Source organism: Sycon ciliatum, chromosome 8 (assembly GCF_964019385.1).
Source record: "Sycon ciliatum chromosome 8, ocSycCili1.1, whole genome shotgun sequence".
Taxonomy (NCBI): domain Eukaryota; kingdom Metazoa; phylum Porifera; class Calcarea; order Leucosolenida; family Sycettidae; genus Sycon; species Sycon ciliatum.
The window spans coordinates 28,033,450-28,058,465 of NC_088650.1; the positions used below are offsets into that span (position 1 = coordinate 28,033,450).

The window sequence follows — 25,016 nt, forward strand, 5'->3', positions numbered from 1 at the left end:
ATCAACCCACATCTCTCGGAACTGCTCATTGGTGATGGGTTCCTCCCACTGCTGTGGTTGCGAAACACACAGAATGCTACGTATGCATTGGTGGTGGAAGCTATCGAGGTGCCGGAGGTCACCCTGCAAAGGGCACCAGCACTCCGAAGCGTACAGTAACACTGTCATCACACAGGCGTTATACAATTGGCGCTTCACATGGAGTGAAAGATCACGATTAGCAAACACATCCTAGAGCGATCCAAAGGCACGCAAGGCGAGTGACAAACGCCTCAACACGTCTCCCGCAGAACGCGCATCCGGAGTGATGACAGAACCCAGATAAACGAAGGAGGAACCATTTTCCACCTCCTGTCCATGAAGCGGAATGCCAGCAATGTCAACGGGAGTAGCACCAACACCAGCCACCATAAATTTGGTCTTGGGTATACTCACAGTGAGGCCAAATTCAGCAGAAACATCCTGGAACGCCGTCAAGGCCAACACAGCATGCTCCCGCGAACCAACTACAAAGTTTGCATCGTCCGCATACTCAACATCAACAACAGCGGTCTGCTGATAGATACGGGTTCGTCGTGCCGGGTTGAATAACTGGCCATCCAAACGATAGCGAAATTGGATGCCAATGTCTGGGTCACGATCAGCGAGAACAGACCGCCAACGTTAAATCACCAGAGCCAGATAGAGGTTAAAGAGGATTGGGGCCATTACACACCCCTGCCTCAGGCCGTTCTCCACACGAATTTCATCCGTGACACCCCCAGGCACACGCACCTCCGCCCCATGCCATCATCAAATGACTCAATGACCTTGAGGAGAGTCAGAGGAATACCAAGGACAGAAAGAGCATGATACAGCGCAGCCTTAGGAACGGAATCATATGCCGTTCTCAAGTCCACGAAGATACAAAATATTTTAGTACGATGCTCGTATGCCTTTTCCGCTAAGTTAGTTGCCGGACAGTAAACACAGCGTCAGCACAGCCACGGTTACGTCGAAATCCGCACTGAGACTCTGGGAGGAGATGCTCGGCTCTAGATTGAAGGTGGTTCTGTATCAAGCGACCAGCCATCTTGCCCACCACCTCCAAAAGAGAGATCCCACGCCAATTGTCACAATGCGAGAGATCTCCACGCTGTGGGATTGGCACCAACTGGGCATTCCGCCACTCCTGAGGAACCCCACCAGAGGACCAGACAGTCAAAATCAAGGCCAGCAAACACTCATGTAGCTCATCGGGGCCATACTTCACAAGTTCGGGCAGGATCCCTGATGCGCCAGCTGCCTTGCCATTAGCCATAGCACGTATCGCTCGACCAACTTCCTCAGGAGAAGGAGGGATGGCGAGCTCCTCGTCGACAGGCCTGACCTCCAGCGTACTGAAAACGTCCAAGTCATAGAGGCTCCTGATATTAAAAGGACATTTGAAAAGTGCTCATACCACCTGGACGAGATTGCCTCCAACAACGTGCATACAATGCCATCGGTGCCACGGATGGATTGCACCTTCATGGGTGTGAGGCCCCAAAGCATCGCTGAATCGCCTGAGTGGCAGCCCAGGCACTCTTGGTATTAAACCGCTCAGCCTCCACGATCATCTTGTTTACTGAGCCAGCTCTCCTTTGCGGAACGAACAGCCGCACGTGCCTCACCACAGGCCTCCCTGTAGGCAACCAAATCCGCCCGGCAACCAGAGTGACACTTCCGATACAAATCATTCCGGGTATTCAGAATGGGCTCCAATGTGGCCGTACTCTGGACAAACCAGTCAGGACTGCTACGCCTCTCATGCCCGATCGCAGCCTTAGCTGATGACGTTATAGCCGCCTTAATACAGGACCACTGCTCCTCAATGAGCCCGCCTGCATCAAAGCTCTCCAAGCTACCAGACAGACTGTGGCCATACTCCGCTCGTGTGCACCCGACTAACTCCCGCTTCTCCTCAGTCATACCCGGCACAGTCAGGAGCTCCTGAACCGCAAACCGCCACACACACATACACACGCACACACACACACACACACACACACACACACACACACACACACACACATACACACGCACACACACACACACACACACACACACACACACACACACACACACACACACACACACACACACACACACACACACACACACTGACACACACACACACACACACACACACTGACACACACACACACACACACACACACACACACACACACACTGACACACACACACACACACACACTGACACACACACACACACACACACACACACTGACACACACACACACACACACACACTGACACACACACACACACACACACACACACACACACACACACACACACTGACACACACACACACTGACACGTGGATAATTGGACATGTACATGTACCTACACACTCACATACACGTCTTCTTTTGCATGGAACTTCAGCCCTCACCATCGTCTACACGGATTTCAAAAGCGTCGACCTCCATTTTGAAAACAGGGTGGCTGGCCGCGCTACCCGTAGGCGCACGTGCCCACCGCGTGTCTTAGCGCGAGCTTCGAGCTAAAGATCATGTCGCCCACTCATTTTCCTGTGTTTCCCCATTTCTTCGAACTCGCTCAGCTTTTGCTTCAGCTTTTGCTTCGCTCGTGCTTCAGCTCCACGCTGTAGTCTGAGTTTAGTTCTCTTGTCTTCTTCCAGCAGAATACTGCAAACTCTACAGCACGTCCAGCTTCTCCTAGAAGAGTTTCTTTTGCGTCGAGGCAGACTGTCGATCGGTTCAGTCCTATCTTGCCATCGTCTCATGAGCGCCCGAAAGCAACAGTATCTATTTTCTTGTCGTTCCATTTTCTGGCGAACTCATTCACCTACTACTTCTTCCTTTATGAAAGCTTCAGGTGGCTGAGTTCTCCCACTAGCGACAATCATGCCTTGGAAAAGAACAGGATATTCCTAAGGTATATACAGCCAGTGCAAGGATGTCAGTGTACTGCACTGCAAAAAGCACCTGCATGTACCTGTGTACTGCGCGTAGTTGTTGTTTGTTTTGTCGAGAAAGAATCCCTTTCACACTCGCGCGACGCGCGGGCGCAGCACGGAAACGGGTGTATTGAATTCATTTCTTGGTCGATTTTGACAACCAATACGTCGTTGTTTTTCTTTTTTCACTGGCTATCCTTTCTCCGCTTCCGAATTGCGATGCCGTCCACCTGGAAAGCCTTGAAGTGAAACGAGTGGAGGCCGGTTTCGGAGGTAATTTTCGGCCAAACGGCAATCAAATCGAAAAATTCGAAGCGGACGATCTGTTGGTATCTATCGAAAGAAGACGTTGGTCCATAAAAAACCTTTGGAAACTACACCGTATGAACCAAGGAATTACGGTAAGTTTGAGAATTTTGGTACATTAGCTGTACGCTGATTGGTCGATTAGCGCGACCGTTGAGAAACGGGCCAGTGACGCTTTGTACAGCGTTGGTGAGGGCTGAACTTGAAGTATTGAAAACATGTATAAAATGAACTGTCATCCCTTGGCCTATATGTATATGTAGGCCCTACTCACTGTCTTAGTCCTCATGGAGGAAATATGCTCCCCCCCCCCCCCCGATGAGCTGGCTAGACATAGTATACACCACACTATCATGCCAACAAGTAATCACAGCAGCCATGGAAACGTCGGTGCATACAATACATGCATAAGTGTACCTCTCTTGCATGTGGCGTTGCCTAGTACTCTGCACTAGTGGTATGTAGTTGTATTATGTTATCATACTTCATCAATTGAGCAGGCACCAGTTCCCTATGCCTGGGGTAATGCACATCAAATTGATCGTCTGAACAGCGCAGATCCTTTCCGCATTGAACGATCGATATGACAGTTAGAACATTGTATACACTGAGTGTACATGTACATGTAGGTGATGCAAGGAAATGTCTACACATCTGTCCAGAAAACGCTGCAGAGTGCAAGTCTGCTGGTCTTCCTACCCATGTATCATCCGCCCAGAGAGGCTCTTACCCACTTGTCACCATGGTAACCTTTGACGGATAAGGCCGGTAGAAAAATCAGCAGAATTTGACACTTTTTCGGGCAAATAATAGTTCCATGCAGGTTCAATATGCGTATGGAGTAGGACCAGAATCACGTACTGTCGGTCGCCGAAGATGTGAAGATTATGTCCTTCTTTATAAACTGCTGTGGATGGGAAACAAAGGCTTCTTCTTGACCCCGATTTGGCCTGGAGGATGGTAGTAGGCACCCAAAAGTGTATTTGTCGCATGCCTCACAGGTACATTAATTTTGTACATCATTTTCATACCTAGTCCTAGGTATATCATTGTCCCGATTTCAGGTTTGCAAAGGTTGGCAGGTATGAGAGAGATGTGAGCGTAGTCCAAAAGCCAAACAATCGCACTCCCACTCCCAGGGTGTGTGCAGTTCAACCTGTGCGGCAGTGTGCACCCTGATCCCAGCTCATACACCATGTACCAGATGTACACGGTGATATACCATGTATACTGCAAGGCATACACCTGCATGACTATTGCAGGTACAATGTACGTACCTGGACAGAGAGCTGGCTCGGTCCACATGGCACCTGCACACTGCACAGATCAGCACACGAAGAATACGGACGGCGTCGACAAGTGCTCCGACAAAGTGCTTAGTAATCCCACGGCAGGCCCGCCGGAACCGGTCCGGTTGGTCAGCCCATGGCTTTGGTAGTCGACAATCGATGCCGCGCACTCGGCTCGAAGATAGGGGCCTCTCCTCGCGTCGACAGTTGTTCACCCTGGGTTTCCTTGTAAGCTGATCACTCATGGGGTAGCCGTGGCCTCATTGCCGAATATCGCATTCACACGCTCGCCTCCGCTTTCAAAATACTGTACCGATGAGTGAGTTCGATGTTCGGAAATCTACCACAAATGCCTCCTGGCCTTGTAAGACTACAGTAAGCTGTATAACTGGAAGGAATAGCGAGGGTTGTTCTACGAGGATTTTTGCCCGCAGCACAACATCTTCTGCTCGGCAACCCTCAACCTTCTTCAGCAGATCAGCACTTCCTCAGTTCCCGCGCTCCACGCGCGACGCCGTCGACCGTCCGTGAAGTGAAGATGATCGGCCGGGTACGGGTATGTTCCCGAGCGGACAGCACCCACAGCCGCAGCCGTCAGCAGCATGCAGCCGATGATAACATACTCATTGTGGTGCTTGCAAGCGTCGTGTGGTCTCGTCTGGTCGAAGAAAATAACCATGCAGTTTTAATACCCTTAGGCCTTACTATACCTACCGATATTATCCTGTACTGTAGACTCACGAGTCATGTGTGATGTACTTGTTACGTAATGTACAGTAGGCAAGATTGTAGCTCAACACTCACTCGATTTGTTGCGGACTTACCGTGATCAATGTCGTAGTCGTGGCAACACCGGGGTATAGGAGATTGTCTCTCTGTTGCATGCTCATGATTTGCGCTTTTATTTACTATTTTCAGACACGATGGATCATTCATAGCGACTGTCCTTGGCTGGGGCGAGGCCAGGAGTCTTGCCCGCAGCTTACACAACATCCATGAGAGCCGCCGATTTCCTCATCCAATTTTGATTCTGGCCACGGGTAATGTTTCGACGAGCCAATAACATGGTGCACTATTATCATCACAATCTTTAGCTCTGTGTATGCACGCAAGAAAATTACGTCCTCTTTTTTTCTTTTTTCGGCCAGTTGGCTACTTCCCCATAAATTTTCGTCTGTGGAGGGGGGGGGGGGGTAGACAAGGGGAAGTAGCCATGTAGGGGCGTGACTTTCGGGACCGGGAATTGCAGCTCGCCCGACTCGACTCTACTGAATGAAGAGGACCAACACATTGATCTGGTGAGCTGCGTCGTCGGGATTTTGCAGTCAGATGTGCGCCTCTTTGAGTCTTATTCTGAGTGTGCGAACCAAAATTTGTGGTGGGGGAGGAAGAATTGCATGGTCCTTGTTACGAGGAGGTCTGCAAGAAAACCTAGTGGAAAACGCAAACGTTCTGGCCTTCTGCTAGTACTTGAAGTAGGACCTCTCCTCGGAACTCGAGTTTCATTGTTTTCTAAATGGGCTAGGGAAGCCCTTGGTGGATACGGAAAGCAGTGAAATTGGCAGGACCATGCGAGCCGCATGGCCAGTACTTCCTTGAATTCTGCTGCATTTCTTCAGTCACATACCAAACATGCATGAGACATGCCCGAGAAGCGGTGCCGAGTCCTGCCAATGAGTGTAACGTTCTTCCGTCGTTATCCGCCACGGGCTAGGGGGGGGGGGGGGGGGGGAGGTATTGGTGGTGTACTCCTGTGTGCCCCTCAGTTCAACTTCACACACCGTAGGGGTTATAGCATAACAGCTATTTTTATAAAGGCAACTCGCTGTACAGTTGAAAAGCGAATTACAATACGAGCAAGCCTTGATGCATTGAACATTGAAATCGATAAAAGGTTGAAACTACACGTATTATTGGTTTTCATGTATGGGCATCTGAGCGAGAATGAAGTTCCAAATAAAGAAGAGGCAGTCATCCACACTGATCATGTGTGGGCAATCAAAAAAATCAAGAAATAAATAAATACAATATGGGGAGAGGGTACTAAAAGATCCATGGGAAAGTGTTTGTCCTAATGAGGTTCCGGGAAGCGGAGAGAGAGAGAGGGAGAGAGAGAGAGAGAGAGAGAGAGAGAGAGAGAGAGAGAGAGAGAGAGAGAGAGAGAGAGGAGAGAGGAGAGAGGAGAGAGAGAGAGAGGAGAGAGAGAGAGAGAGGGGGGGGAGTGTAAATAGATGTACTGTATGGTACAAATGGGATGGAGACTCGAGAGATGAGCAATAAAATAGAACGGTTTATGTCAGGCCCTGGAGTTGATGTTCCAGAGATATCAAGACTGGTGAATTGCAGCAGGCAAACCTTACTGAAAACTTCGGAAATGCTGAAAGAAAGGGAATTTGAGCAACGTACAAAAGCAAAAGCAAAGAAAACCAGGTTTCTCATGATCGGAGAGATGTGCAATTTTCTGCACAAGTTCTGCAGAGAGCTTGCAGTGATGACAGCAACATTACACGCTAAGCTACAAGAAAATGAAATCGGTGCGGGGATGCCATGGCTGTGTGCACTCAAGTGAGTGCGTGTGTGTGTGTGTGTGCGTGTGTGTGTGTGTGTGTTTGAGTGATGTCTTGTGCTGAATTTGTCATGATCAAAATGCTGGCTGGTGTCACACGTCCCAGAGCTGGACGACTAGCAAACTATCGATGTTATGTGCATGACACCATCATGTATACTTTGTACGGAGTGGGTTATGTGCATGACATCATCATGTATACTTTGTATGGAGTGGGTTATCTGCATGATGACACCATCATGTATACTTTGTACGGAGTGGGTTATGTGCATGACATCATCATGTATACTTTGTGCGGAGTGGGTTATGTGCATGATGACATCATCGTGTATACTTTGTACATAGTGGGTTATGTGCATGACATCATTGTTTTGTATGCACAGAGTGGCAAGCCAGTGATGATGACAAAACTGCACAGACTAGTGCTGGGTGAGCTTCCAGCTATGACACGCTGTCTTCCCATCTCGCACCTGTTCTAGGTATGGGCTTTTGCACGATGCTCCGCAATGCGAGTTCTCCATGCTAAAGAGACAGGACTGGTGGCATTGGCCCGGGGAGCGTGTACTGGAGACATGCTCGCACAACGTTTCTGGGTTTTCCTGGTAGCAGTTGAACAGCTTCGTGTGGCTCTCGTACAGTCTGACCCGGCTGAGCGATGTCAGAGTGTGCCCCTGGTTTGTGGAATTACGACTGCAATTGTGCTCGGGACCCGTCTTCACGTCGCCCAGGAGCTTGACCAGAGGCAGCGATCTGATCTTCGAAGTCTGTCCATTGAGCATCTGATCCACAGCTACCCTGAAGTACTGTGTTGAATTGGAGGCATTCTGGACTTCGTAATCCAACGTGTTCCAACTTTCGTTGTTGCTGAAGATAAACTTCAGAGCGTTTTCCTAACACAAACAATAGACACGCACACAGATGTGCACACAATTTTAGAATGCAGACAGCATGCCCTGAAATAGTTTGTTGCACAAACAACAACCAGCACGATGCAGTTAACTCCCAAGGTCTCACCTCAAATAGACAATATTAACCTGGTAATGGAGACAATGCACCAGCATGTAATACCTGACTGGATGGTACACCCTTTCCAGCAGCAGCAGCAGCAGCACCAGCAGCCTATGTGTCAATCTAACCAAAATCTCTACTACTGTCGTCGGGATACTTTTTAACAAGAGTAACGATCCTGGAGCTATCTGCACCACTCTTCCCGACACTGGTTAAGTTCGTCTTGAGTGCCAAGAAAGCTTGGTGGATAGATTTTAAAATCCCTTTTTGCGAAAAGGTCCAAATGTGAGAATGTTCATTTTGGGAAATGTTCATTTTGGGAAATTCCACCTGAGTGTAGACAACGGCTTGGCATTTTAAAATGTTTAGATCCTCCAGACAATGCCAAGTATTCTGGTTCTTTCAACTCACCAATGGTTGGCCTGCATTCCTCTGCCTCTCTGTGATGTCCTGCAGCGACTCTAAGCGCAGCTCCCTGGTCAGTCCGCAGCCTGTCAGATTTGTCTCCGTCGCGGTGACAAAGAATCCGGGGTGCCTGAAGCTCTCCATGGCTACTTCGTGCGACCTTCCTCCGCGTAGGTGCTGGAATGGGTGAATGATGAAGATGTCTGTAAGAAAGGGAAGCAGAGAAGTACAGTCAAACAAGATGGCTTGGCTATATGCTGTAAGGTAGCAGCATTCATTTTAATATCTATGCATTTACATTGTGCTTTGCAAAACTTGTCATTGTATTTGAGGGCACAACTCTTTCCGTTGTGAAAAGTTTCAAGCGGAGAAACTCTCAAGATGAGTCTTGTCAGATTTTTTGACTTGAGCTATGTTTGTACAAGGTGACCAGATGCATACTTCATTGCCAAGACAAGTACTTGTTCAATCAACTTGTATTTTCTTTCCTGCATTCCATGCACATTGTCTCGCAGTGATCAACACGAGCGAACACAACAGTACGTGATACATGGTGTTTAAGTTAGGTAATACATAATCCTCCACCCACCCACCCCCCCTCCTGTGAATAGTATGTAGATTCTACCAGTGGGCTTGTGACACAAGCACTTCTGGTGAACAGTAAGGTGAGATGAGAATATGTCAATGAAAGAGAGAGGTGGTTACTTCGGCAGATGAGTGAGCATGCCAAAGCGCCACAACAACATTCCACACACAAGGATGTATGCCATGATGCATTCCCTTTCAGCATGCTCCTACACAGGGCTTGAATAGCTTAAATTCACCGTGGAATGTTGAATACAAGCAATGACTTTTAACTGCTCTTTGAAGTGTTAAGATTACTCATTACAAGCACTTGCAACTTACAAGATTGTGTGCACACAGGGTGTCACATGACTTAGTCAATAATTGTTGATACTCATTTTCATATCAACATGAAAACAGCAACCTACAAGGCTACATGTTTGTCACCTGATGTTGCTGAAATGATGCAATAGGCCGACGGATTTGCTTTAGTTCCGAGCTCAACACATTCGTTGCTGTCGTATCGGCTCTGTTTCGGATTGTACTGCGCCAATGTGCACGCATCTACAACGTAAGACCATGCTAGAGAAAGCGAGAGGTACTACTAGTATCTGGTTCTAGTCCTGCCTGGGAGAGCTTTTTCCTACTGTGTTCCTACCCGTATCCAATTGGGGAGCTTGTGGATAGGTACAATGGGGTACATTGTTGCAGCTAATGACTATGTAGCTTTGAGCACTGCGTACAAGGTATGCCGCGGCTTGGATGTTCGGTATGCCAACTGCTGTCGTGAGTTCCCTCCGGAACGGAGACGAATATTTTGTTTTTTAATTTTTTAAACCCTAGTATTATTTTTGTCATCTGCCAATGTGTTGAAAATTGTTTTGAAGAAATGATCATGGTCCATTGGAGATACTAATATCAGACAAAGCTTGTAGGCGGAAGTCTTTTTTTGTGTACTTACTGTTTATGGAGCATCTTAGTCCCGGCTTGAGCGGAGATCCGATGTCGTCTCCCACGCCAAGGGTCAGGTCTGAAAACCACTGTCCATCGTTGATGTAAATCATCGCAAACGACGTATTTTGATTCGTCAGGGAGCTGTTTACACCCACACTGAAGTTTCGATAGCGTTCGCAACGCACCTCGTCCGTCTCCGCTACTGATAGCGTCAAGATGCCACTGGCAGTGGCACCGATGACCGCCAGCATGGAAAAACGCAGTAAAGTTTGAACAACATTTCCGCATCCGACCATCGTACATCCACTGCTGCAGTGGCGGAGCTGTCGAGGAGTCGCGAGAGGTGTGTCCATGGTGGTAGTACGCACGCACGTAGTGAACAAGGTCGGAATGCGAAAGGTGCGCACTGACTTAGCTGATCTCTTGGCGTCCGTGTCAACACACTTATCGTCGCTGATAGCCACTGGCGCGGGAAATCTTTGAACTGACTCACGAATACCCTGCCTGTCAGTCTCTAGGGTCCTGCGCAGCTGAGCACAATGACGAAGTTACTTGGCAGGTGTGAAGACTACACCGGCTCTGATGCAATGATGGGTCGAGTTTGGGAGAATCTGAAAACACAAGGAAACAGTTGCAGAGGATTGACTGCGGTTCAAGAATCACTACATTCCTGGAAACGAAGTTGACAGTGAGGGATTGGGTGACGATGATCGGCCACCTCTAGGTAAATAACGTTACTGATCACAAACACGAAATATACAAGCATTTATACCGGGCATGTCCTCATTTTCACTACCAGTGTGACCCAACGAATGTCAGGGCATCACACCACAATCATTTGTCCCCGGTTCCAAGTTCAGTTGTTCACAAACACAGGGACTTGCAAAGCAGGACAGCAGGAGCTGGGCAAAGAGGGGCAAGCATTGGCTGCTGGTACTCCTGGATGTGTCGATGCTGTGACATAATCCTTCTTGAAGTCGTGAAACGTTCGGGACGCGTCAGCGAAAAGTGGCGCACACGTCCGCCATGCTAAAGTAAAGACCGATACTGGCGGTGGGAATTCCCCGTCGATCATGATCGCGCGGATTACGAATAGCGTCGAAGATGGCGGAGAACTGGAGTATCGCGCTAAACGGGGGCAAGACTATGGAAGCGAAGACAAGCCATGGGTTTAGCAGAAAGGCAAGAGCATAGCGACCGGAGGACTGGAGAATGCACGGTCAGTCTCGCGTTGATCTTGGCAGGATCGTACGGATTCGCTCCTGTAGGCGCAGGACATGTTTGGACTGGTCCGGATTTCATGACACCTACCGGAATAGAACCCTGTGAGGCTGTATTATACGTAGACCTACGGCGTGTTTACCATCATACTACAGTGGACGCTCCCTGCATGTTTGCTTAGGATAGTGATTGCGTAGACGTACATAGCACGACTGTGTGATGCGCACCATTGCTGGAAGCCGAAGGCAAGAGAAGAACGTTGGATATTCCGTGCAAAGTACCACACACGTGGAATATGCCGTTTCGAATCAAAGTCCGTGTCGGTACGTACGTAGGATCGCGGACGTGGTACATGTGTGCGCGCTGTGAGTAGCGTCTGGGGCGAGTAATGTCTCCAAAACTGCCAAGCCAGGGTGATGTAATGCAGAGATATCCGTCGGAGTTACTTCATGCCGGAAGCAACGCCCGAGTGCACCTATTGTGGAATCTTGTAGACGAGCTGGTAACGTGTGGCCTACTTCGAGTATGAGCTCTGCACTGGCGGAAATCCTGCAGATGGCAGCAGCTGGGAGGTAGGTAGGTAGGTAGGTAGGTAGGTAGGTAGAGAGAGAGAGAGAGAGAGAGAGAGAGAGAGAGAGACAAGGGGAGGGAGAGAGACAGCTTTCCCATGCCTTTATACACGTACCACAAGGCCAGATTTGATTTGCTCACGGATTCGACTCGGCCCAACACATGCAGGTTAACGCCAGGAACCGCGTCCTAGTATCAGATAAAATAGCACTTGATCTTCTGGATGTATTGGTTGTCGCTCTGTGGACGTGTCTGTGGACGTGTCACGCAGAACCAAACGGGCAGTGTCGTCCAAATTACATAGATGCGGAATTCGCGGACATGTACTGTAGTACTAGCTCGTATGTACTAGTATCAGGTGAGTTGATTCACAACATCGCATGGAGGAGGCAAAGAACGGTCCAGTCGTACTATGATAGTGCCAGAGCGTCAGAGAAGAGCTTTCTAGCGATATCCCGCTTCTGACCTTGGTGAGTGTAGTGACAAGGATATTGGTGCAGTCGGTACTCTGGTCTGGGAAGACGGTGCATTTGGAGGAAGAAGGAGAGAGCAGTGACCGTCACCGGGTAACTGTTTAGGGGACCATTCCAGAAACCTTCGCCATTGGACTGTGTTCCCGCACTAGTGCACCGTATATACTTGTACATGCACTCTGGAGTACGTGTGGGCTTTCCCGCTGCAGATGGTCAATAAATGCCAACTGCCATCTGTTATTTTATCCAGCCTAGTTCGACACTGGCCCAGGATGCAGCGCTGCCCAGGAATGGAAGGACACAGTGGTGCTCCGGATCGATTCTACCCAGCCCCCTGCGTGCAATCACGTCATAGCAAGTGATCGACTTAAAACGTACTTCCTCCATCACACATGGTTCATGCTTATGGAGCTAATTGACAGGTGTTGGTTGCGCTTTTCAACGGGTATGCAGCTGAATTGCAATGTTTGCTGCAATGGTCTGCTTTGGAGTCCACTGGTATACTGATAATAATAAGAAGCGGCAGCGAGGGAGGAGAAGACTCGAGGAAACGGAGGAAATTGCACTGGGGAGGAGGGGAGAGCAGTGAAGGCTTCTTGCCATACCTTTTAGTTTACAACATCAGTGTGTCTTTGATTTTCGTTAGGATTTCTTGCAGTAGGCCTAAACGTTTCATGCGAGGTGCAGTAGTACACAGAGTACATATACAAGAGTCACACACCAAGACCCTGGCGCTGAGGGTGATGTACTCATACTCGTACTCTGGGTAAACCGTAATACAGTATGCCATTATGATGACTGCGAAATGAGAACAAGTTGAGGGTTGGAAGGGTTCTTCTCCATAGCAACCAACTCTTGTGTCCAACTAGGGCAAATCATGTATTTCTAATTCTAGGGTAGGGGGAGGGGAGAGAGAGAGAGAGAGAGAGAGAGAGAGAGAGAACTATGACATGTCACATTATTGGCGTACTTTTGGTGGGAACTCGTACATGTACATGGGCAACTATTGCCCTAATAGGCAACATACATGTGTGGTGCTGGTTTGCTTCAGCTTTTCAGAAATGCAATTCAGGGAGTGATACTACACATTATACAATCGTACATTATGTGAGAGTTTCATTACTAGCATTAGTCAGTAAAGCATCGGCCATGCAGAAGGTATGCGGCGAAAGCACAGTTTCTACCGGCATAGCATGCCCGAAATCAGCGCCCCCCCCATTTTGATACATACAAGTACATAGCTACATGTATGTACATGTATGTCACACAGTGACTGATGGTATTTGGTAGGCAATACTTAAGTAGTTGGAAGCAAAGCGGCCGGCGAAACAGGTGCGAGAAGTAGGTGATGGTAAAACTAACATTTGGGCGAGGTTATTATTGACCTCAAGACCCTGAATAGAACGTTTCTACCAACGCCGAAAGAGGGTGGTATTTCATTCGTACGCCTTCTTGTTGTGAACCTTTTACAAACCTGTTCTGTAAAATCCCCAGTTCGTGTAGATCGATCAACGCCGCAAAGAAGTAGTAGTCAAATCTTGCCACTACTGGCCTATAAAGCAATAGTAAATGTGCAAGTATCTATTATCTACTGAATGAATTACTTCCTGTTTTCAAGAACATACTAGTATGAGTACCATTGTAGTAGCTCTTTCCATGCTGGTCATAGTGCATGACATTGTACTGTTGTATTGTGCAGTATTCCAACTTATCATAGTCCTGCAGTTAGTGAAGGATGAACTCACTGAACTGTGCTGCACCTTGCCCTAGGTAATCGATTATTGTACGCAATCTGCTATTTCAATATAATTAGGTTCGTTCTTGGCTTTGGTACAAGTGAGTTGTCGCCGGGGAATGTCTAGTTGCCCAGTTGAGGAACTCAAGTGCTTGGCTTGTAGCTACCATGTACAGACAAATTGCCTATCCTTAATTTAGCCGGATAATAACACAATCTATGTGGTGGCTTGATATCATTGGAAGCTAAGATTGTTGATTTTTTGCTGTTTATCTTTGCGCTTCTGCTAATAACTTCAATGAAAGTCTCTATTGGTCAGCCTACCACTGTATGGGCGCCGGCTTTACTTCAAAGTGGACTAATGGCAAATTGCCCAGCCCAATAGTCCTAACCCCCCACTTAACCCAACAAGGCAACCCTTAAGAGTGGAATCTTACCTTGCAGCTTCGTGATGAAGGTCTTGGCAAATTCACAGCAGTAGCTAACGTTCTTGTCTCCTGGGTACACCGGTCACCTTTGCTGGACGCGTCTCAGTAGTACTCCAGACTGTCTAATCAGCGTGCCAGATCAAGTTGTCGTCTCTAAGGGGTTGCCAATCTGTTACTGCTTCGGATATCGTGTCCAAGGTTTTATAGTCTTCGACAATATGGTCACGGATCAGCTCTCGGTTGCCAGATCAAGCCAAACGATTTACAAAGACAAGGGTTGAACAGGAACAGAGGGGAATGAGTCGACTGTCCCAGTAGCTCGCCAAAAGGATTTGCATCGGGGATGGACGCAACGTAGCCGATTTCGACCTGAAATCTTCCCAACGCCGCACAGGGCAGCCATTTGAATACAATAATGACTGGCGGGCAACGATATGTGGTGCAGGTGGCAACGACCACGTTGCTGGTAGTAGATGAGCGGGAGTGGTAGTCATTACGAGCGAGGCGCGGACATCGCAGGCATCCTTTCATTGCGGAATGTCCTTAGCTTGATGTACAATGTAACTCGTGGCAGCACTTGACGCACACGCCGGCAACGCTATAGGGTCAAAAATCTGTGAAGTCCCCTGCAATTCGGGAAACGGAGCGGACAACTAACGTGTTAGCCCAGATCAAGGCCCGGTACAGTGACAGGCCATCAACAACAATGGCAACATGTCATGATCAACATGACGTGTGTGTGCATCGTGCTACAATACTCAATAGTGCAGTTCCGATCAACTGGCCCAGGACCATCTGCACGTCGTGAGGCTAAAATTAAATTCCGTCCTGGACCTGTTTACCCATGTAAGCTGTAACCTTGTTTAACCCCTTGTTCTCGGACACATAATATCTACAGTACGATTCACCCTTAGATTTAAAACCTGGTTCTTTTGGCCTAGCTGAGAGAGTGGGGATTGACTGAGCTATACAATCATAATGCATGTACAATGTAGGTATTTTGTTCATGACGAAAAGTCCGTATAGAGAATGTGGTGTGTCGTTTTTGGATTTTCGTGGCCTCTCCACCCTTTAGTCACTTCTTGGAGCTGGCTGGATTATTTGTCTCACCGCAAAAGCATTGCAGTTTGTTTGTTCCACATTTCCAGCCGTCCCCTAGGCCCCATACTCCACAGTTCGCTGAATAAATGAATAACTATCAGCCATGTTCCGAACCAACCCTCATCCCGTGGCACTCTACGGTGGCAAACTATGTCGGTGTCTTCCTCGCCATATTTGTACAACATCCATTAACGCTGTCCAATGGCGGAATGAGTTAAACACGTGGTGTGTCGTTATGAATGAGGCGCTTCAGTTCAGTGACTGCTCTTCGTGCAGCATATATTTCCGTCTGTTCTTCATCCGAACACGGCCGTGCGTCAACAATCAGGTCATCATTGCTATCGAGGGCCGCGGGGAAGCCCAGCCAGCGCCACCACTATGGATAATACCAGTATACTGTACAGCATAGAGCTGCGGCGGTAACCTTTGAATCGCCACCACCACCATACAATCACGTAACTATTAGCTGCGAGTATGGGTAATGCTGCACCCTGGCAATCTCTTGCTTTCAAAGGAGAACTCGTCTGGCGCGAGCATTTGCGTTAGAGGCCCTGGGGTGCTTATTCCATCATGCCCTGTGACGTACCAGAACCCAGTCGGGAGCTAGTTGACGCCCAGTACCATGCATGTCCGTTAATTAAGTTTACGATGTACAGTCCGTAGTGTTTTGCCATGGCTACTATACACCAGAAGGATCAGTAGCAGGAGTATAGGATAATTGTGTGAAGAAGTACACTGCTGCCATGACAAGTAAATCCGCCCTACTGTTGTACATGTACTGTACAAGGTGCCGATACTTTTTGACTGTCGAGTCGGATTTCGTTCGCCAGGAGTATACATTATGTGCCTGTTGTGACACACTGGTACCAACAGTCCCCTCCGGAGCCCTGCGGACATGGAGAAGACTAACACAGTGAAGGGTGATGACTGGATCTAGACCCTGCAGGCCTGCAGGCCTGGCTGCTTTGTTTGCCCAGTATGTTCATGTGCATGATATTGGAACTCCACTGACACCGCAGCATGCATGCTAATACCGTCTGTCCACCGGAGTTGAATCCGTCTGGGTTCGAGGCCCAGAGTGCACACACACACACGAGGACGTCGTGCAGCACGCAACAGCATATGTGAAATGCACAATGTCGTACATGTACGCAATGCACACACGTCCACGAGCAGATGTTCTCAGGTGGTACATGAAAACTAATAATTACGAGCATTCCCATGCTACAAGCCTCGTGTCCTCGCGCCTTTTACCCCACAAAAGTAGAGAAGAATGGGCTGCGTGTATGTCATTGTGGAAAGCATTGCATAATCCCTCATTAGTGTCATTACTGCCAGAATTAACTTCGTTAGAAGGACAAAGTCATAAAGATAACATGGAGTTCTACTCTTCCGGACAAACATCGCGCCCGGAAATTTGTATTCATTATTGCATACTGCTGGTTGGACGGGTGCGACTTGCAGAAAGCAAAGGTCAGCGCGACCTGCTAGATACGTCTTGGAAACACGTCGTTTGTGGCCCAATGGAGGTCAACTCGACAGTGGTCTCTCTTCCAGGAGGAGCCAGTAGTGACGTGAGCTGTCATTTTCCATGTCGCTCTGACCCTTGTTGGTGAAGCACAGCAGATGATTTCTAGCCCTCTATCCGTCTTCCATGTCATCTGTCAGCCACAGATGGAGATTGAGGTGGCATCGCGTCACGTGCGGCGTTTGCTGGGTCTTGGCAAGTAAGGTCACGCTGTCAAAGTGTGGGTTACCCTGGCCCCCGGACGCACCGAGGCTGTCCGAATTATTATTAGCATCTCTCTCAGGTCAACTGCACCACACCAATAAGCAATGATGTTATTATGACTGAGCGGCCAGATATTGGTTGTGTGATACCGCTCTGTAGTATTAGTGCTTGAATCAGTGTTTCTATTTTCTGCTAGAGCAGTGTTAGATGTGATAGTCGTGTTCCAGCGATGAGTAGCAAATACGAGAACATTGGGTTTGCGGGACATTGTTTTCATCGCAGTCCCCTCCCCAAAAGAACATCGACAATGTGCGGTAGCTCCCCACTCGACTAGTAAGGAAATTGAAGCTTCACTAGAATCCTGAGGGCTAGGTGCTAACTCTTCTCTTCCGGAAGAATGTGAGTTTGGTCGATAAGCCGCCAATGACCTAAGAAGCAGGAATGGTGCATTGATCAACCAGGAAATGTTCATAGACGCGTCTCTAACACCCGTAAAGTGGTCGTTGTATTTATGATCAATGACGAACACTGTCGACTAAGCATTAGTGACTAGCATGTTACTTGACGCGATTGATGCACACGATCTTTGATTCTTTGTAGATCCCGCCTGAGAATCAACGCATGATTGGGAAGATTTGCGACTTGCGCAAAGTGGTACGTAAGCATGACACGAGTTATGAACGAATTCTGCATTGGCACAATATTCTTGCAGAACGGACACGCAGAAGCGAGGCGAAAAAAACTCAGTTTATTTCCTTCAATTCCTGACAAACCAAATGTTGTAACTGTCACAAGGATTTTACGAAGTGCACTGCTTCATTATCTCATCGGTCATTTACACTCCATGTGCATGTACAGTGTATGCATTTGGCGTTTTCAATAGGTTTTCGCCGCTCTACCACATTCGCTTCCTTTTACATTCTGTGATTTGTCACTTTTGATTTGCTCCTCCTCCCCTCCCCGTTGCTTCATTATTAAATTTGGTTTATCGATCACATGTACATGACTAAAAGGAAGCGCCATCGTCTGTTCGTGTTGCGACTTAAAATATACTTCAACAACAATTCAACAACAACTCCACCACCACCAGATGATCTTACCAGTGGCGGGAGAGGATATTAGATGTGTTCATACGAGTACGTGTACGTTGCTCTTGGCACGATTGTCACGTAGTTAGCTTTACAAAATTATATGAACTAAACAATCTGCGAGGAGATAGTAATTCAATTACAGCTACATGTACATGTACATGTACATGTATGAATAGAACGAAGGCTGCAGACATCACCACCAAACATGTTGTTCGAAAGGATCGTAGGTGTATAATCCAGCATCGATTTACTCTTAGTTCCGCAAATTCCACTGATGATCGGAACAGAAAATCGATTCTAGATAATACACATACATACACATACACATACATGTACATGTACATTGTACATGTATGATCATTTCGAACAAGTTGCATGTTGCGTGGTAATGTCTGCAGCCTTCGTTCCATTAATAGCTCATTTTTACGATGAACTAAAATTAATGGTCCCTGGTTCGAGTCCTGGTGGTGACAGTCAGTTTTTTCTTCAGAATTTTCCCGTTTGCATCTTTCCCTCAAACCAATGAGCAGAACTGTTCTAAATTTACCCGGCAGCAATAACGCCAGTCCTTGCAATGAACACTGTCAGAACAGGGCGCCTCGTGAAACTGCATTTTGTAACTAATCAGATGTATGGGCATTTCGTGGGAAAATACCTACGCCTTCCCACGACCTTTCAACCTTGGCAAAGCTATAATGACCTTGGCTAGTGTTGCGCGATGGCATACACTGTACATATTACTACATATCCGTGTACAAGAGCTCAACGGTTATATCAGGGAGTTGTGCGACTCTCTGTTAGCAACACATACACAATTGCCTGGGAGTACATTTGAATGTACATGTACATGTACGTACAAAATTGGTCCATCTTTTCATCCCACTCATTTGTAGTTTGTCTAGGTCATTCACGCTGACTATCATCAGAGAGGCACATATGCATGTACAACTTAGTTGAAGCTACTCGTTACTGAATGACTATGTTTTGTGCGACGGGCCCCAGGGGGCTCACAAATACTCCCCAAAATACATGTACAATTAACGGAAGCGTACCAAGAACATTTCATTTATGTGGAACTAAAATGTACATATACATGACACATGTAACTTCTTTTGGTAGGACTACGCCCAACACGGGCCAACAAGCCCAGAGGGCTTACGAGCCTTATTACTATCAACATTTCTCCAGATCGGTTGACGCTTGCGTCGTATTCGGCGTACCAGGCGCATTGAATTTTGCCTCGACCCAAACAGGTGATTCCTATGTTCCTTGTCAACTCCTGTCCTGTATTCTATTGACTGTTTTCGTGTATCGTTGCCCCATAGCAGCAGTGCCTGTCACCCTGATACCACTTGCGTGTCTTTTCTCTCTAGCTTGTGCCTTCTTGCCATTATTCACTGGTATGGTGTGGGGCTTTGAATAGGTCACGGAGGTGCTATCTGCTTATCCATTGAAGTCGAATCACACATAATATCAGATTAATACAGATGCTTGTTTTCATGTTTCCCTCCTCCCAAGGCACGACCTGGGCATGCAGGTTATTCGGATTTGTCGATGTGTTCAGATGTCGGTATCTGATCTTCCTCCTCCTGTTGTGTGGTTCGGCTATCCACACTTGTGAAGTTTTGCGTTTCTAGTTTTTACAAAGGCCGACCTAGAAGATAGAGTACGGGTATATTCTAGCTCGATCTGTGCTGGTACAGCATTGTAAGGATAAAGTGTTCATACAGATAGAAAAAAGAGAAAGAACGAGAGATAGAAAAGAGGAAGAGAGAGGGAAGAGAGAAAGAGTAAGAGAGGGAGAGATAGATAGATAGACAGATAGATAAAGAGCCGAGAGAAAGAGAAAGAGAGATAGAGAGAGAGAGAGAGAGAGAGAGAGAGAGAGAGAGAGAGAGAGAGAGAGAGAGAGAGAGAGAGAGAGAGAGAGAGAGAGAGAGAGAGAGAGAGGGAAGAGAGAAAGAGAGAGAGAGAGAGACAGAGAGAGACAGAGAGACAGAGGGACAGAGAGACAGAGAGACAGATTGTGAGAGAGAGAGAGAGAGAGAGAGAGAGAGAGGGTAGACCTGGAGAGAGAGAGAGAGAGAGAGAGAGAGAGAGAGAGAGGATATACCGAGAGAGAGAGAAAGAGATAACGACAGAGCTCCGACCACATTGTATCAGAAGCAAAGCTCTTCTGTTTGCATTTCTCGTGAACCTTCGTCTGCGAGAACACTCCCAGAGAAGCTGGAAGATCTCAGCCGAAGAAGCGGTTAGTACAGGCCACATTGATTGGCACAGCTGCTGGAATGTCGGCAATGTTCTTCTTGTGTCAATCAGTTTTCTCTTAATGAGAAGTCAAGTCGATAGGAAAAGCGCTAACTCCTACATAGGAAGCAGCACACTTGGCTGGCAGAGAAATTCTCCAGATCACCCCTTCTCCCAGGTCAACACAATGGACTAGTAATAATTAGTATGGGTGCTTATCGACATATACGTCGTGTGCATTAGTCATTGTAGTGTTGTCGAAGTGCACGGAGACCTTACCAAAGCCTGATCATTTGCGTGCAGGGTAGATCGGAAGGACATACTCCGAATCTATAGCGTGCGCAGTCGACATCTGCATGTGTACGCACCCTGTACTTCTAACCTGGATACCATTATCCCTTTCACAGGTGAGAATACTGTATAATTATGTATTTCTTTCATGCTACCATGACCTTCGGGCCTAGTGCGGTAGTGATAAAAATGACAATACCTCGCCAGTGTACCTGCATGTGCCTGCCTGCGAATCGTGATAGTATATGTGTGTCATGTACATGTATTATCCCAAATCTCTGTGTTCATGTGGATTGTGTAACTCCTGTAAAAAAGCATAGCACAGTAATACGGTATTCCAGTGGGTGATTTTAACCTTAAATGGCTTGGTTTTCTTCTCCACCGCCTGCACCAGGCAAGGTGGTCAAGGTACGTACATGTATTATGTACGTGCCGTCGATTATAGACACACCCGCCATGTTTGGGTTCACCCACTATAATGTGTAACGAATGCCAAGTTGCAACTCGGAACGACGCTTCACGCAGCTCCATTGTAACACAATTCGGTAGATGGCAACTCTGGCAGAGCTGAGTAACTCTGCAATGTCACACAGCCGATTAGAAGCTGTAGTTCAACGTTCCGGTCACTATGACTGTCTTCAGGATGATGTGGCGTATGATAATTGCTCTTTAATATTAAATATAAACTCGACTGTTGAGCCAATAGTAATTGTGTAAAGAGAAAGGACCTATACGTTACTAGTTATGTTGTTTGTGCGTGTGCGTGTTAGGGTGCGTGTGCGTGTGCGTGTGCGTGTTAGGGTGCGTGTGCGTGTGCGTGTGCATGTTAGGGTGCTGGTGTGTGAGCGAGATTAAGTGCGTGCTTGTTAGTGCTAGGCCTGCGCCAACTACATCTGCCTCTGAAATAGCCTGCCCCTGCATACATTCACGCGATTACTCCACTCGCTATCGTATTATCACACCTCTCTCCACTTAGATATACCAGCGCTGCCTCCTGCATACATTCACGCGATTACTCCACTCGCTATCGTATTATCACACCTCTCTCCACTTAGATATACCAGCGCTGCCTCCTATTCCATTATCGTTGTCTGATGATTGGTTCAGCCATGAAACTCTGAGTCACAACGGAATTAATTTGCCAAGGTTTTCATTGTGTGCCTTTCTGTAGTTATGACTAACAGTCCACCACGGTAACGAGATAATAATAGTCAGATAGTGCGACAACAAGGCACACAACTGACAAGGTTATTGAGACATTCGACGAACTCACACCTAGTTCAAACACATCTACGAAGCGCAAACCAACAACCTTCCAACACTTAGAAGGCTCGGGTGCGGAAAGTTCCAATGAGGGGAAGGGATGCGCCACGAATATGTGGACGAGCTATGTCCTTTGGCAACAAAGAATGTCAAACGTCACGGGAGGATGATGACCAGATTAAGATGAGTGACGGTGAAGTCATGCTCTCAAAGTCGTTGCTCGTCAATTGTGAAATAGTTGAACTGCCTTCGGAGTTTGAGTTCAGCGCAAAGTGTAGAGGATGTACATGTGGCCGAGCGGGACAATCTGATGTTCCCGACGCCTGAATTTCAGACTAAACGAACGCAGCTGGTGCCTTGCATGTAACAGAAGCGCGTGCTGTGTCCAAAACGGAAGGATGTCACGGAGGTAAATAGACCCTGAGAGGTGATGTTTGCCCAGTGCTTTTCATCATGCAGCGTTTGTCTACTGTTTACTGAAATTATGGTAGAATATAGTCGTAAACGGACATGAGTGTGCAAGCCATTCGCTCTACGGGCACAGGGCATATACCTCTTCTCCCTTACGAACATACTTTCTCATTTTCCATACTTACTTAGGAGACTCCCTTCGATAGGCATCTATTTGCCTCTGGAGGATCCGTGAAATAAAAATCAATCAAAATCAATCAAAAAAAATCATATGGGTACACATTATCGTCGGAAATGGTAACATTAGCAGGACCGGCGGAAGCAGTTTTTGATTGGTCCGGCCATACCCTAGCCTTTCATACTTTGGCCCAGTGTAGTTTGGGTATGATATGGAGGGGCCAGGTATACACATGGCCTCCAATTTATTCGATACAACTGGCGGTAAATCTGCGTACCGGACCTAGGGTCAGATAGCCATTCATTCACGTGCCAGGGATATCAACTCAGATTTGAAAGTAAAATTGAATGAATGTAAATCTACATGTTCTTTACGTAAAGGAACCTCGAAGTTCTGCTATTGGGCGTGCGCTACGAAATGGAACCTTCATACTGTCCTAGCAGGGAAATGGCAACAGCATTGTCAAATTAATATTTAATATTGCCTTTCCGTGCTAGATGCTATGTTATTGCACATCCAATCGAGAGCCTCTCAAGAACAGCCGAGTTCCTTCTGCTGCACAGCTTGTAATCTATAACACACCTGAATATTCCCTCAAACTGAGAAATATCTCACACGTGTAAATGCATGACGTTATTGGACGTGTTACCTGCACATGTTCGGCGAAAAGGAAGACAGAAGACGCAGCAGAAAACCCGATCGACTGATATGACTAGAAATGTGTTTCGCTAGCCTATAAACCTTTTTGTGGCTTCTTCCCCTGAACGACCCCATCTCGCAGGTCAACACAGCCTCATGCCAGTCTTGTACCAATCTTTACATCCACCATCTCCCCAGGAGTTACTACTAATTCTGAAGTAGTAGTTGCTTACTGTGTGCTGAAAGGTATCCATTGTTGGTCTCTTTAGTGTACTTTGCAGAGAGTGAATTTCGTAAAAATAAACCCCCAAAAAACAAGAACAAAAACATGCTGTTGGACTGCACTGAGAGCGAACAACAGCTTGAACTTTTGCGTACATGCGGAGCCGATCGGAAGGATGTCCTCCTATTCATAATTACACCCACAGCGTACATGTAGAAAAGCGATCCTGCCAGATTTTTTATTATTGCTGCAGTGGGCAATGGGCACCTTCATCTGCCTGTACATGCACGTGTGCATTGTATATCCTATTTCCTGTCTAAGGCTGGTACTAGTTATTGCCTGGTGTTTACCAACGTGGATCCTGTTATGTTTTTCACACATTCGTCAGTAAGCCATCACAGGTGAGAATCATGTTCGCGCTACCATGACCCCCTGGTCTCGCGAGTACAGTGATAACAATAATTTATTATTATTATTATTTGAAACTCGGATATTCAGCCATAAATAAATGTGGAAGAGAAAAAGACATATGGATACGAGTTAAGAGTAACTCTCCATCACTGTAACATGATACTATCTACAGTCAGAAAGTGCAATAACTAGGCACAAAACTGACAGAGTACTGAAACATTCGACGTCCTGACACCTAGCTTCAACACATCTCCGTAGCGCTAACCGACAGCCTTCCAACTTGGAAGGTTCAAGGTTAGGGAAAGACCAAAGAGGGGAAGGCAAGCGCAACGAAAACGAGCAAAAGCTACAGTCCCAACGGAACAAAGAATGTCGATTGTTACTGGACGATGACGAGACCAGTACGATATTTGACAAAGCGGTCTAACTACAATTCGAAGCAGCAAAGCAGCACACCACCCAACTTGGGTGGGTCATAAATATCAAAGTATCCATATGTCTTTTTCTCTTCCACAATTATTATTATTATTATTATTATAGTATCACTGTATTCTGGGAATAAAACATAATGATGCCGACAAAGTGATAGTACTCAGAGAGAACATCTTGCTACCGTGAGAAGTGTGCGTGGTCGGTCGCAGAGCGCAAGCTGGTGGAACAGTGAATTGACGTGATAATACATGTCGTGGGTACTGTTAGCTTTCAAGTACTCAACGCCTATTTTGCAAATCTAGTGGGAAATCTATCCCTATATTTCATTTTCTTCTCCTTCAACTGTACCAGGTGCGGTGCTCTAGCTATGTACAGTCAGAGTCAGTTTAGGTGGACGCCGGGGTGATTTTAGTGAAGCTGAGGTCATGAACTCGAAGGTATTGCTCGTCAATTGTGAGTATCTCTGCAGTGGTCATGTCCTCTTGGCGAGTTATCGGTATGCTTAATGGTCGT

At 47.2% G+C, this 25,016-nt stretch overlaps 1 protein-coding gene across 1 annotated transcript; it reads right to left on the reverse strand.

Moving 5' to 3' along the window:
- Window positions 1–6,388: 6,388 nt before the first annotated feature.
- On the reverse strand, window positions 6,389–14,993 carry LOC135822580 (uncharacterized). The gene is made up of 4 exons (XM_065335382.1): window positions 14,494–14,993; window positions 10,065–10,668; window positions 8,546–8,742; window positions 6,389–8,016 (listed from the first exon to the last, which is right to left on the reverse strand). The coding sequence occupies exons 2-4, from the start codon at window positions 10,408–10,410 to the stop codon at window positions 7,546–7,548; spliced, it is 1,014 nt and encodes a 337-aa protein (XP_065191454.1). The 5' UTR covers window positions 10,411–10,668; window positions 14,494–14,993; the 3' UTR covers window positions 6,389–7,545.
- Window positions 14,994–25,016: the final 10,023 nt, after the last annotated feature.